We start from the raw sequence: 14,804 nt of genomic DNA, 5'->3' as shown, positions 1-14,804 counted from the left end.
CAACAGGCTGGCAAACAAACAAAAATTGACGCTATTTGGCATGACAGGCCCACTGATTCTTCCCCACAGATTAGTCTACATAGCAAACGATGACATCAGAAGCTAAGGAGATGTCATCATAGCTTCAGCAGATATGGGATGTGGACTATGAGCTAACTAGACAGATCAGCTGATATTGCAAGTTATACCTCACCATAGTGGGTGACAAGTTTCACAGATATCCCCCACATTTTAGATATTCAAATCAAACTTTATTAGGGAAATTATATACTGTACAGTCTATATTAGAGGGGAAAAGTGCACATACTTTAGTACAGATCATCAACCTGTATGAGTACTATATTATATTCCATAAGTCATCTTCAATAAAAACACTATTAGTGTGTGAGCCATTGAGTGTCAGACAGTAGAACAGTAGCATGTTGGATTTGTATAAAAGCAGTACATGTTACAAAAATTGGTTTTTCACATCATTGGGTTTAGGATCATGAATAGAAAATCACTTACAGGAAACAAAAGACTAAAACTAAAAGGTGAATTGTCACATTTCAGGGTGCAAAAAGTCATCTTTGTTTAGTTGCTGTTCCTTCCATTTTATTTTATTTATCAAATTCATTTTTTCTTCTCCATAGTACTGTAACAATAGCCCAGTGTTTTTAGTCTGAACAATGTCTTATTTAAAGGCCAGCTACTGTAGTACACTGTACTTCCTGTTCACCTTGAACACGTACCTTCTGGGGACCTTGTCTAAATGTTCCCACACACATCAAAAGACACACATATCTAGAACTGTCTATATTTAAAGAAAACCAAGGGATGGAAATACAAACTTTCATCTTGTCTGATTAGTTTGGTTTTCTCCTTTCACAGTAAATGTGTGTATTGTGCTGTGAGGTGTCCATACACACTCTGCCCGGCCTAGATCGACTTCCTGTGCGTGAGAGAAAACAAAGCTTTCACCGAGTACTGTGTCACACACTTTGTTTTCTGGCACTTGGAAATCTCACATTGTTCATATCCTGATTCTCAGGAAAGGCGTGATGAAAACCCCTTTCAATGGCTCACATAGCAAGTTGGCAATAGTTATGGTTTCTACTGCCCTCCTATGCTTACCCATGAGATCCCTCACATAATTTGCCCCCCAGTTTTAGATGGCTATAGTGACTTAGTCAATAGGTTCCAGGGGACATACACCGCTAAAGACATCTCTCGAGACCAGAGGGGTCAGAGTTCATCCCTACAGTAGTGTCCAATCACGGAGAGAAAGACTGGGGTTCTGAGGCCGTTATCATGGTTACGACCGGAGGCCCCTCCACTTCCTGCTATCCCAGCAGCACCTTCTGCAGGCGGTCGGCGGGCACGCTGATCTCATCCTCTGACTCTGCGTCGCTCTGGGGGTTGGAGTTGCAGGGTGAGGTGCATTCTGGGGAGCACAGGTAGTGCATGAGGGGCAACCGGTACTTCCCACAGAAGTCCACAAACTTGATGTGGCGCACGCATGAGTCAAAGTACACGCCTAGGGAGAGAGAAAGCAGATAGACATTGAATAAGCACACTGAAATAAAATACAGACTTATACTTAAATTATATACAGACAAGCAGACAAAGACAGGTACAGAAATACAGACACACACAGTCCAATGAGAAGCTAGCGTGTAGTAAACGTACCAGCACACTTAGGATTGGGGCACTTGCTGGCCAGGTCTAGGTAGTGCAGCAGGTGGCAGGGGATGTCGCAGGGCGAGTATGGAACGTTCCGGCTCTTGATGGTACGACCCGCCAGCTCCAGCAGCGACGGGGGGTCATAGGTCATTTCCTTGACGAAGCGCACAACCAGGGGGTTGCCGCGGAGACTGAGCTCCTGCAGGTGTACCAGGCTGAGTATCTCCCGGGGCAAGTAGGTCAGCAGGTTGTTATGGAGACTGAGGGAACGCAGGGAGTGGAGCCTGATGGGAGAGAGATGGCATGGTCATCGTTATAAGTATTGTAGACAAATCTAGACCTTGTTTAGGTTATGTTAAGTTGTGGTAGTCCACTATGGATGTGGTTCTGTTAACCAGTTGAGTTGTGGTGGTGGTGGTATGCTTTGAATATGGTTTGGTTATGACAGTCTTGTAGCAGTATTATTATTGTGTTATGGTTATATTACGGTTGTGTTTACCTGGTGAGCTGTGGCAGTATGCTCTAGATGGGGTTGTAGTTGTGTTATGGTTATATAACGGTTGCGTTTACCTGGTGAGCTGTGGCAGTATGCTCTAGATGGGGTTGTAGTTGTGTTATGGTTATATTATGGTTGTGTTGTGGTTACCTGGTGAGCTGCGGGGGTACACCCTGTATGCGGTTGTCACACAGGACCAGGTAGCTAAGGTAGGGCAGGTTGGCCAGCTCAGGAGGAATAGAGGTGATCAGGTTACCACCCAAATACAGCAGCTCCAGACTGAGAGAGAGGTTTAAATATGTTTAGCATCATATCGAGTGACAATTAACATGACAGTAACAAGTAGAGCATGAACCCGGACGGTGTTTGGGACTTCAAAAACACCATAACATACTGTATACTGGGCAGTTCCAAAAACACCATAACATAGTGTATACTGGGCAGTTCCAAAAACACCATAACATACTGTATACTGGGCAGTTCCAAAAACACCATAACATAGTGTATACTGGGCAGTTCCAAAAACACCATAACATACTGTATACTGGGCAGTTCCAAAAACACCATAACATACTGTATACTGGGCAGTTCCAAAAACACCATAACATACTGTATACTGGGCAGTTCCAAAAACACCATAACATACTGTATACTGGGCAGTTCCAAAAACACCATAACATACTGTATACTGGGCAGTTCCAAAAACACCATAACATACTGTATACTGGGCAGTTCCAAAAACACCATAACATACTGTATACTGGGCAGTTCCAAAAACACCATAACATACTGTATACTGGGCAGTTCCAAAAACACCATAACATACTGTATACTGGGCAGTTCCAAAAACACCATAACATACTGTATACTGGGCAGTTCCAAAAACACCATAACATACTGTATACTGGGCAGTTCCAAAAACACCATAACATACTGTATACTGGGCAGTTCCAAAAACACCATAACATACTGTATACTGGGCAGTTCCAAAAACACCATAACATACTGTATACTGGGCAGTTCCAAAAACACCATAACATACTGTATACTGGGCAGTTCCAAGTGCACATGTGGCTAGCCATGTTTTGACACATCAGTACTACACTGGGGTTCCCACATGTTGACATAGATGCTGTACGTGACAGTGATACAGAGTGAGTGAAAGGCATCAAAGGGCTGGAGCAGTGGAGCTGCTGAACAAACTGTTTCAAAGGGAAGACACTAGAGAGAGACACATACCCAGTGGCGTAAAGTACTTAAGTAGAAATACTTTAAAGTACTACTTAAGTCGTTTTTGGCAACTTTTACTTCACTACATTCCTAAAGAAAATAATGTACTTTTTACTCCCTACATTTTTCTTGACACCCAAAAGTACTCGTTACATTATGAATGCTTAGGAGGACAGGAAAATTGTCAAATTCACGCACTTATCAAGAGAATACGAGGTCATCCCTACTGCCTCTGATCCGGCGGACTCACTAAACACAAATGCATCATTTGTAAACTATGTCTGAGTGTTGGAGTGTGCCCCTTGCTATCCGTAAATTAGAAAAACAAGAAAATGGTGCTGTCTGCTTTGCTTAATATAAGGAATTTGAAATGATTTATACTTTTACTTTTGATACTTAAGTATATTTAGAACCAAATACTTTGACTTTTACCCAAGTAGTATTTTACTGGGTAACTTTCTCTTTTACTTGAGTAACAGTCTATTAAGGTACCTATACTTTTACTCAAGTATGACAATTGGGTACTTTTTCCACCACTGCACATACCACAGAGAAGTGTCGGAATTTCTAGCTCTGTCTTTAGCCTGCTGGCGTGCGTGTTTACTCTGACTTGTGTAGGGGCCGCCAGAGGTAGAGTCCAAAACATTCGCTCACGGCTAGAGTGACGTTTAGGTCGAGTGTAATCAAATGTGGTAGCAGCAGACAACCATATGGAGTAGTCCCATACAAACAGATGACTGACTGAGGCGGAGAGAAAAATAATAATTTATTGTCCACAAATCTCCAATGGAAATGTACACATTCTCAAGTGTTCTGCTTTATCCCATTCCCTCCGAATGGATGAAAGAGTGAAAGGACAGCTGAACACTGGGGAAATGGAGAAAGAGAGGAACAGAGGGAGCAGCAGGCACAGAGAAAAAGGGAGTGAAAGTAATGTAATTGCCTGACACAGAGAGTGAGCAGTCAGCCCGTCTGGCCTATGGCCTGTCTGTGGAACTGATGACACAGCAGCGACTGGGACAGAGAGGAGGCCATTATGTGTCCTTGGCGCCTGAGCCCTGAGCCAGCCCCTGTCCCTGTGGGACTAAAGGAGCCACTCGGGGCATCTCAATACCTCACTCTGTACAGTTACCCCACTAGCACACACAGCCCTAGTTTCCCTTGAAGTCAAGCCCTGGTGCCCCTGGAGCTCTGTTTCTGGGTAAAATGATCAAAAAGGGGCCTCCCGAGTGGCGCAGCGGTCTAAGGCACTGCATCGCAGTGCTAGAGCCATCACTAGATACCCAGGTTTGATCCTGGACTGTATCACAACCGGCCGTGATCGGGAGTCCCATAGGGCGGCGCACAATTGGACCAGCGTCGTCCATGTTAGGGGAGGGTTTGGCTGGCGGGGTTTTACTTGGCTCATCGCGCTCTAGCGACTCCTTGTGGCGGGTCGGGCGCCTGCAAGCTGACCTCGGTCGTCAGTTGAACCTGTTTCCTCCGACACGTTGATGCGGATGGCTTCAGGGTTAAGCAGGCGGGTGTTAAGAAGCGCAGATTGGAGGGTCATGTTTCGGAGGATGCATGACTCGATCTTCACCTCCCAAGCCCGTTGGGGAGTTGCAGCGATGAGACAAGATCGAAATTGGGGAGAAAAAGGGGGTAAAATACAATAAAATAAAATACAAAGAAGGATCAAAAATAAACAAAAATTGATTCTTAGCAAATGGCAATTTCTCAAGCAAGAATTTAGCTAGGAATGTCTGGGAGTGGTCTGAGTGGAGGAGGGGGGCAAAACGGAACATTTGTTGTTATTGGCAGAGAGGTTTGGAACTAGGCTTGGATGATATATTGTTTATTTCGAAATACTGACGGTATGATTTTCAATACAGTTAAAATTGTGGTTGGGGGCATCGCCGGGGCTGTGTGCTACACCACTGCTTATAACTATAAGAAATCTAAGATGTGTCAAATAATTTTATCCAGCTCAGGGCTCCTACTACACATTTGGTTTGCTAACTTGCTAGTTAAGTGGCTTGATGTCAAGATCAAGCTTCTTTTTTACAGCAGAGACATTCAATCCCCTCCTGGATCAAGATCCCTGTTGCCTAAATTGTTATGTGCGTCCCCCAAAAAAGTATTATTATTATTATATTTATTTATTTATTTATTTATAGTGCCCCTTGTGTGCACTTCTGGTAATACTGTATTGGTCAGTATGGTACAGAAACAGTATGAAAATCTGGATACTGTCAACCTTATTTGAAATTCTTATTGGTCTATTAACTAAATTTACCACATGTTGATGTCACTATGGAAGGCCCCAACTCCATCCCACCAAAACTGGCTGAGATTTCAGGCAGTCTTTTCAAAAAGGTCTTACAAAAGGGCATCATCATCATTTTCACAAGTTCACAGTATTATTCCAACCACAGTGTGTTTAAAAAAAAAAAAATATATATATATATATACACACATTTTGTATGCACCGGGCCTTTAAGGGTTTACCATTTTGAAGCTATGAGTCTGTACTTCTTCCTTTGTAGGATTTTTTTTTTAACAATACAAAACATACACACGACAACATCAACTACATCACATCTGCCCAGACCCACATGCTCACACCCCAATCTCCAGCGCACACATCACTCTCCGCCACATGGCCTCAAACTGCACCATTTTGTTTCTCTCCATCACCCACGCACTTTCAACATTTAGATAATGAAGCATTTGACCTTTCTATTGTGTTGACGGAGGATTGGTTGATTTCCAGTGTTAAAGTAAACACTTTTTTTTCAAGATGATTAACGAGAAAAGTATCTTACTGCATCCTCATATGCCATGTCTTGAAATATGCAGACAGACTGATTAAAAGTACATTTACATTCTAATACTTCTGGACAGGCAAAATTCTAACGCCATCCATAACTTTTGGACTTCATAACATTCCCAGAAGGCATGGATTATTGAGTCATTAGTAGTTTTACAAGTTGCTGTAGAATTTGTGAATTTTGTCTCTTGTATAATAAATTCTATATTAATGTATTCTGGATTAAGCGTACATTTTTGTTAACTGTAATTTTGTTAGTTATGTTCCAACATTCCCTCCATCTTGTGTCAATATCAGTTCTTTAAAAAATAAGTATTGGTTCCAATTGTTTATATTATTTTTCTAAGAGATTGTCAATAGCATAGGCTCTCTGCAAGGTTTTGTATAGCTTACCTATTATATGAATATCCTTATCTGACTCAAATAGGATTCCTCTGATGTCCAAAAGATTTCAAATCGAAATTGTGATATAAAACTTTTAAATTGCATGAATTAGAAAATATCTACATTGGTCAATCCAAAAATACTTTTTCATGCTGTCATGGAAATAAATATATTTCCTATTACCAAGTCATTTACGGTTTCTGGAAGGATAACACCACCCTCAGACTTAGGAAGATGAAAAACTTTCCTTTTTATTCTATGAGTTTTATTTGCCCATATAAAGTCTGTTATGACCAAGTCAACTTTTTTAAAGAATGTCTGTCTTCGGATTGCAAAGACCAAACCTGACTATAGTAAACTCACTAAAAAGCAATGATCAAATCAGCTGATGACAGTCAGCCAATAGGGTCAAGATTGGTTAACTATTAAAGCCAATCAGGATCTATTCCAGCTGAAGTCAAAGTACTTACATACTTATCTTTGGTTAGTCTATAAATAGGCTAATGTTTATAACCGCTTGACATGACCCACATCCCGGTTGCACCCACTGATTTGTGACTTTATGACGCGTTCTCTCTTTTATAAATGTTAATAGGCTATATAGTCAGATCATAAACTGTGCTCACTGATATTAGTAGTCCCCTGTAGCTCAGTTGGTAGAGCATGGCGCTTGCAAAGCCAGGGTTGTGGGTTCGTTTCCCACGGGGGGCCAGTATGAAAAATGTATGCACTCACGAACTGTAAGTCGCTCTGGATAAGAGCGTCTGCTAAATGACTAAAAGGTAAATGTAATTAGTAGAATGTGACCTGTGGATGGCGGGTAGATGGAAGAATGACTTGATCTCCAGTAGGTCGCTGTGACCTGTGCTAAGATACCACTGGCAGACTTGTCTCAGGGTAAACACGACATGAGAAATAAACAGACTTTTTCCAGATGACATTGTTTTTTACTATCCTGGGAACACACTACCCTTGCAGTTTATACAAACTTGGCATTTGTTCACATATTAACCACGAGAAAATGGAATGTGTGTGTGTGTGCTCGTGTGTGTCATGACATCTCTGCATACGTGTGTGACTTGACTATGTGGAAGTGAGTGTTTCTGTGTGTGGTTGATGAATAAGAGTTAGTCATCCCAGAGGTTGTTTACGTGTATATTGCGCAATGTGTACCCACCACATGAACCATATAAATGTCCTCCTCTGAGCAGCTTAGGCAGTCAGTCATGCTCTGGCCCTAGCCAGAATAGATTCTGACCCTACATTGGCTAACAGCGCCAATGGGGTCGGACAGGCTTCCTGTTTAGATTAAGACACTGCGGAGCTGGTGTGAGATATGGCTCAGAAAACATACCACAATCCAGGGATAAGAAATGCGTTGTATTCCACATTTTACCAATAGGAGAGAGAAGAATAAATGACACCGAGAAGAATGAACAACTGCTCGTTTTTTAGCTGTCGTGCAATCTTCTCGGTGTAACAGTTGGGATAATGGGACAATTCGGAGTTGAGTTATATTTTCCGAGCCATATCTGGCGCCGGCTCTGCTGTGTCTTAATCTAAACAGGAAGCCTGTCCGACCCCAGTGCAGCTGTAAGCAAGCGTAGGGTCGGAATCTATTCTGGCTAGCACAGGATCAGTTAAGATTCCCGATAGCTCACACACCTGTCAGTGTTGGTAAAGGCCTGATTGCCTGGTAATTGTTATTGGCTGCAAGTTGTGATAGCATACCGTTTTAATTTCCTGAAAAACATACGGGTTAGGTTAGGATATAAAGTCTGCTTCAGTGTACTGATACAGTAGCCTACTGAGGGAGTGAGGATGTGTTGAAATCCATTTAACCATAGTCCTGGCAATCAAGGGAGCATATTGTGTTTGTAAAGGCAAGCATCCATGGAAGTAGGCTACAATACAGCATAGCACAGCTTGTTCCCACCTCTCTGCCTCGGCACTGATGTAATGACATCAGTTAAGCCTTTACAACAACCCAAACCCCCAGCAGCATTGGCAGTTGAACTGGCCTGTACCCGCTCTACTCACTCTTCGCCCCTGAACCTGATTACACTATGCCTAAGCTGGTCATTGTGACAGTTTCAGGCAGTTGACACTTTTGCTAATTATGTGAAAGGTTGTGATGCAATCACTGGTGAACGGTCGTCACTAGTTACTACAGCCGCAAAGACATTAACCCAGCCTATTTCAAAAATGTATCTTCTTAAAAATTGAATTTAAACCTAACCACACTGCTAACCGTATGCCTAAACCAAACCTTAAATTAAGCAACAACAAAAAAAACTACGTTTGGTTTTCCTAAATTTTTATGATATGCCTATAGCCAATTGTGACTTTGCTATCTAGTGGAAACCATGGTGAACTGCAACATTGTAACAAGCTAGTGCGACAACTCTGTAGCTAGTGATGGCCTGATGGGCATTCCAAGTTTTTTTCGGTGAGCCGGCTCATTTAAATCGGTTCATGTAAGAGCCGGTACATTTGGCTCCCAAACGGCTCTTCGTTCAAAGTGCTTACAAATCGACCTAGAACCATGAAACAATTGCAAATCACCTATGTAAAGCTAAAAGTAGGCTACCATTATGTCAGATCGTGAAATGCGCGTTGAAATACATGTTTACCTGGCCAAACTATTAGATCGCCTGCAAAAAAAGTTGCTCCCCCAAATGTATGACGCACTCTCCCCACTATTTATTGTTTCACCCTCTATACTTGTCTTTTTTTACTTTGCAGAAAAACGTTTTGAGCTCAAAAAGCAGTATGCAATTCAGGGAGCCAAACGGACGACTCTTTCACCGATGCTATTCGGTTCCCGACGTTCAACAAGAAGATCCGTTCGTTATCGAACGAACCATCACTATCTTTAGCAGCTGGTGAGGCCGCACGTCAAGTTATGTAGTCTACATACCTGGTTAAGTTTTCTATTTCTGCAGGAATACTTTGTAGTCTGTTTCCCCCAAGGGAAAGTGATTGTAGCCGCTGCAACTTCAGGAACTGCGCTGGCATCTCCTCAAATCGATTGCCACTTAGATTCAACACCTCCAACGGCAAAGATCCGAACTCCTTGGGCAGCGAGAATTCGTCCAGACGGTTGTTCTTGGATATTAGTGTTCTGAGCTTGGTTAACCGAGTAATGTCTTCACAGATGACCGATAGTCCGTTGTTGCTAATGTCCAGAAACTCGAGGTTGGAGAACATGCAAACTGATCCGGGCAGCGAGGCCAATCGGTTGAAGTTTAGACACAACTGCTTGGTGTCCCTCTTGCGCTCCTCGCTGAGATTGACCAAACTCAAACTGTTCAAATTCCGACGTGACAAGTCTAAAACACCCTCACCATGACCGTGTGCGGCTCCTTCATGCAAATCCATTTCGCAGTGTAGGCTACTCTTCAATATTCTGAACGAAGTGGTGGTTGCAAACTCTTTATGGGAATCCAATGGCCACGATTTGCCGTCTGTTTCACATCAATATTCCTTGCAGTGGCCGAACGGTGGCGACCCACATTGTCGCTAAGAATGTGTTCCCAGGCAGTGGGCTGCATCTGATAAAAAAATAAACCTGCTCGGTAAATTACATTTGGAAAAAATGATTGTGTAGAATAGTTCACTGTGAATTGCCAGAACCTTGCTGGTACAATTGACAAAGCAACTGTTTAGCAATTAGTATTATAGTACATGTTTCGGGGTTGGCGAGCAGTAGCTCCGCCCTAATTTAACCCGTTCATTGGCTTACATGCATTATCTCAGTTGGCTCTGATATAGTTATAGAGTAACATCCCGAAGTTTGTCACCCGTTTGCTAGTAAACAGAATAATTGTTGTGCATAGAGTTGTAATTGGTACGTAATAAAGTAAAACTGGGAGAAAGTTGAAGGTGGTAATTAACTCAATTTGCAGTCTGCTCCCTGGGCCCCTTGCCCTTGGATATTATGCAATCATCCAGTAGTATTACATTGTGCAAGAACGCCCACTAGAGTGTGTAGATTTTTTTTTTTTACTTGCACAACCTGGTTATAAAAGCAACCTCAATTCACCCATATCCACCATAAAACACAATGCTGCCTAGCAGAATACAAAAATATGCACTGTTTGCAATGTTAAGTGACTTAAAAGGTATTCTCAAATTACAGCCACTGTATGGACCAGATGACATTGGAACACCGCCTCTTGGACCAATATCAATGGAATGTAGGCTAGAGCTTCTGTAGAAAACCACAACAGCAACACTTCCTGTATAGACTGAGCTCTGACGCATGAACGTGATTCATTTAAGTGTCTGGACATGAAGGATCACAGACAGACACATGCACAGGCACATGCACACATTCACACAACATTGCCAGTGACCTCACTATATGATACTTAGGTGCCGATACGATATGTATTGCGAGTCTCACAATTCATTCAATCCCCTCCTGGATCAAGATCCCTGTTGCCTAAATTGTTATGTGAGTCCCCCAAATAATAATAATTATTAGTATTTGTTTTATAGCGCCCCTTGTGTGCACTTCTGCTAATACTGTATTCCCCAGTATGGTACAGAAACAGTATGCAAATCTGGATAGTGTCAAACTTATTTGAAACTCTCTTATTGGTCTATTAACTACATTTACCACATGGTGATGTTACCATGGAAGGCCAAAACTCCATCCCACCAAAACTGGCTGAGATTTCAGGCAGTCTTTACAAAAAGCATTTACAAAAGGGCATCATCATCATTTTCACAAATTCACAGTATTATTCCAACCACAGTGTGGAAATGTGGTTTTCCTATGTTTAAAAAATATATATACATTTTGTATGCACTGGGCCTTTAAGGGTTTTCTCAAAAGTGGGGTCACAACCCGAGTGACGCAGTGGTCTAAGGCACTGCATCGCAGTTCTAGCTGTGCCACTAGAGATCATGGTTCGAATCCAGGCTCTGTCGTAGCCGGCCGCGACCGGGAGACCCATGGGGCGGTGCACAATTGGCCCAGCGTCGTCCAGGGTAGGGGAGGGAATGGCTGGCAGGTATGTAGCTTAGTTGGTAGAGCATGGCGTTTGCAACGCCAGGGTTGTGGGTTCGATTCCCACGGGGGGCCAGTATAAAAAATACCTTCATCAACTTTCAAAGCAGCATAACCTTCCCCATCTACAGTGTATCATTTGAAGCTATGAGTCTGTACTTTTTCCTTCGTAGGATATATATTTTTTAACAATACAAAACATAGACATACAAACGACAAAATCACACAAACATCAACTACATCACAATTGCCCAGACCCACATGCTCACACCAAAATCTCCAGCGCACACATCACTCTCCGCCACATGGCCTCAAACTGCACCATTTTGTTTCTCTCCATCACCCACGCACTTTCAACATTTAGATAATGAAGCGTTTGACCTTTTTATTGTGTTGATGGAGGATTGGTTGATTTCCAGTGTTAAAGTAAACATTTTTTTCAAGATGATTAACGAGAAAAGTATCTTACTGCATCCTCATATGCCATGTCTTGAAATATGCAGACAGACTGATTAAAAGTACATTTACATTGTAATACTTCTGGACAGCCAACTTTCTAACTCTCCCATAACCTTTGGACTTTATAACATTCCCAGAAGGCATGGATTATTGAGTCATTAGTAGTTTTACATGTTGTGCTGTAGAATGTGAATTTTGTCTCTTGTATAATAAATTCTATATTAGTTTATACTGGATTAAGCGTACATTTTTGTTAACTGTAATTTTGTTAGTTATGTTCCAACATTCCCTCCATCTTGTGTCAATATCAGTTCTTTAAAAAAAAAGTATTGGTTCAAAAGTTTATATATTTTTTCTAAGAGATTGTGAATAGCATAGGCGCTCTGCAAGGTTTTTTTTTATAGCTTACCTATTATATGAATATCCTTCTCTGACTCAAATAGGATTCCTCTGATGTCCAAAAGATTTCAAATCGAAATTGTGATATAAATCTTTTAAATTGCATGAATTAGAAAATATCTACATTGGTCAATCCAAAATTGCTTTTTAAAGCTGTCATGGAAATACATTTCCTATTACCAAGTCATTTATGGTTTCTATGCCTTTAGTTTTCCATGCGGACCAATTAATCAGGGAATTCTGAAAAGCTATGCAAGGATAGTTCCATTCGGTTATGTTTTTAGGGAGTGATATTAGTTCTTGTAAAATGTGTTTAATTTTCTTCCATGTTGTTATAGTGTTCTTAACTATGAAGTTGTTAATGTTCTTAGCTGTATCCTTTGAAAATAGACACATGAAAATATTCTGGGGATGAGCATGCACATCTTCAATATTTACCCATTGTTCCTCTTCAGTGCATTTAATTATATGTCCCAAGTAACAGCCTTGGGTGGCGAGTTGATACAATTCCAAGTCTGGATGGTTAAAACCACCCTCAGACTTAGGAAGATGTAAGGGGGGGGGGGGCAATTCGGTATTACCGAGAATAAGGAGTCTGCACTTTTATACTTGTTGCCAAAGATTGTAAAGACCAAACCTGACTATAGTAACCACACTAAAAAGCAATGATCAAATCAGTTGATGAATGTCAGCCAATAGGGTCAGAGTTGGTTAACTATTAAAGCCAATCAGGATCAATTCCAGCTGAAGTCAAAGTACTTACACACTTATCTTTGGTTAGTCTATAAATAGGCTACTGTTTATAACCACTTGACATGACCCACATCCCGGTTGCACCCACTGATCACCGCCTGGTACGACAACTGCACCGCCCTCAACCGCAAGGCTCTCCAGAGGGTGGTGTGGTCTGCACAACGCATTACTGGGGGCAAACTACCTGCCCTCCAGGACACCTGCAGCACCAGATGATATCATCAAGGACATCAACCACCCGAGCCACTGCCTGTTCACCCCGCTATCATCCAGAAGGAAGGTCAATACAGGTGCATCAAAGCTGGGACCGAGAGACTAAAAGACAGCTTCTATCTCAAGGCCATCAGACTGTTAAATAGCCATCACTAGCACGTTAGAGGCTGCTGCTGCCTATTGAAATCACTGGCCACTTTAAGAAATGGAACACCAGTCACTTAAATAATGTTTACATGTTTTTTGATTTTTTGTTTTTGTCATTTACCATTTACATATCTTGCACTACTCATCTCATATGTATATACTGTATTCTATACTATTCTACTGTATCTTAGTCTATGCCACTCTGACATCGCTCGTCCATATATGTATGTATTCTTAATTCATTTCTTACTTAGATTTGTGTGTATTGGGTATATGTTGTGAAATTGTTAGATATTACTGCACTGTCGGAGCTAGAAGCGCAAGCATTTCGCTACACCTGCAATAACATCTGCTAAACATGTGTATGTGACCAATAAAGTTAGATTTGATCTCTGTGCGTTTTCTCTTTTATAATGTTAATAGGCTATATAGTCAGATCCTAAACTGTGCTCACTGATATTAGAAGAATGTGACCTGTGCGGGGAGGGGGGGGTAGATGGAAGAATGAATTGATCTCCAGTAGGTCGCTGTGACCTGTGCTAAGATACCACTGGCAGACTTGTCTCAGGGTAAACACGACATGAGAAATAAACAGACTTTTTCCAGATGACATTGATTTTTACTATCCTGGGAACACACTGCCTTTGCAGTTTATACAAACTTGGCATTTGTTCACATATTAACCACGAGAAGCTTGAATATGTGTGCGTGTGCTCGTGTGTGTCATGACATCTCTGCATACGTGTGTGACTTGACTATGTGGAAGTGAGTGTTTCTGTGTGTGGTTGATGAATAAGAGTTAGTCATCCCAGAGGTTGTTTACGTGTATATTGCGCAATGTGTATCATACCACATGAACCATTTCCTCCTCTGAGCAACTTAGGCAGTCAGTCATGCCCTGGCCCTAGCCAGAATAGATTCCGACCCTACACTGGCTAAGAGCGCCAATGGGGTCGGACAGGCTTCCTGTTAAATTAAGACACTGCGGAGCTGGTGTGAGATATGGCTCAGAAAACATACCACAATCCAGGGATAAGAAATGCATTGTATTCCACATTTTACCAATAGGAGAGAGAAGAATAAATGACACCGAGAAGAATGAACAACTGCTCGTTTTTTAGCAGTCGTGCAATCTTCTCGGTGTAACAGTTGGGATAATGGGACAATTCGGAGTTGAGGTATATTTTCCGAGCCATATCTGGCGCCGGCTCTGCTGTGTCTTAATCTAAACA

At 41.8% G+C, this 14,804-nt stretch overlaps 1 protein-coding gene across 1 annotated transcript; it reads right to left on the bottom strand.

Moving 5' to 3' along the window:
* Positions 1 to 229: 229 nt before the first annotated feature.
* LOC121537083 (leucine-rich repeat-containing protein 58-like) lies at positions 230 to 10,258 on the bottom strand. Its single transcript, XM_041844846.2, has 4 exons — positions 9,505 to 10,258; positions 2,309 to 2,437; positions 1,669 to 1,946; positions 230 to 1,516 (listed from the first exon to the last, which is right to left on the bottom strand). The coding sequence occupies exons 1-4, from the start codon at positions 9,963 to 9,965 to the stop codon at positions 1,323 to 1,325; spliced, it is 1,062 nt and encodes a 353-aa protein (XP_041700780.1). The 5' UTR covers positions 9,966 to 10,258; the 3' UTR covers positions 230 to 1,322.
* Between the last annotated feature and the right edge of the window lie 4,546 nt (positions 10,259 to 14,804).

This window comes from Coregonus clupeaformis, chromosome 23, assembly GCF_020615455.1.
Source record: "Coregonus clupeaformis isolate EN_2021a chromosome 23, ASM2061545v1, whole genome shotgun sequence".
In the NCBI taxonomy this organism is placed as follows: Eukaryota; Metazoa; Chordata; class Actinopteri; order Salmoniformes; family Salmonidae; genus Coregonus; species Coregonus clupeaformis.
The sequence above is the reverse complement of the archived record's forward strand: the minus strand, read 5'-3'. Positions and strand labels throughout refer to the sequence as shown.

Bases quoted from the DNA above. Each gene is read 5' to 3' on its own strand.
- LOC121537083 (XM_041844846.2), bottom strand. From the start codon at position 9,965: ATGGATTTGCATGAAGGAGCCGCACACGGTCATGGTGAGGGTGTTTTA. The intron at 1,947-2,308 runs GTAACCACAACA...CTCTCCCATCAG, and splicing joins GTACCCCCGCAGCTCACCAG to GCTCCACTCCCTGCGTTCCC. The intron at 1,517-1,668 runs GTACGTTTACTA...CTCTCTCCCTAG, and splicing joins CCCCAATCCTAAGTGTGCTG to GCGTGTACTTTGACTCATGC.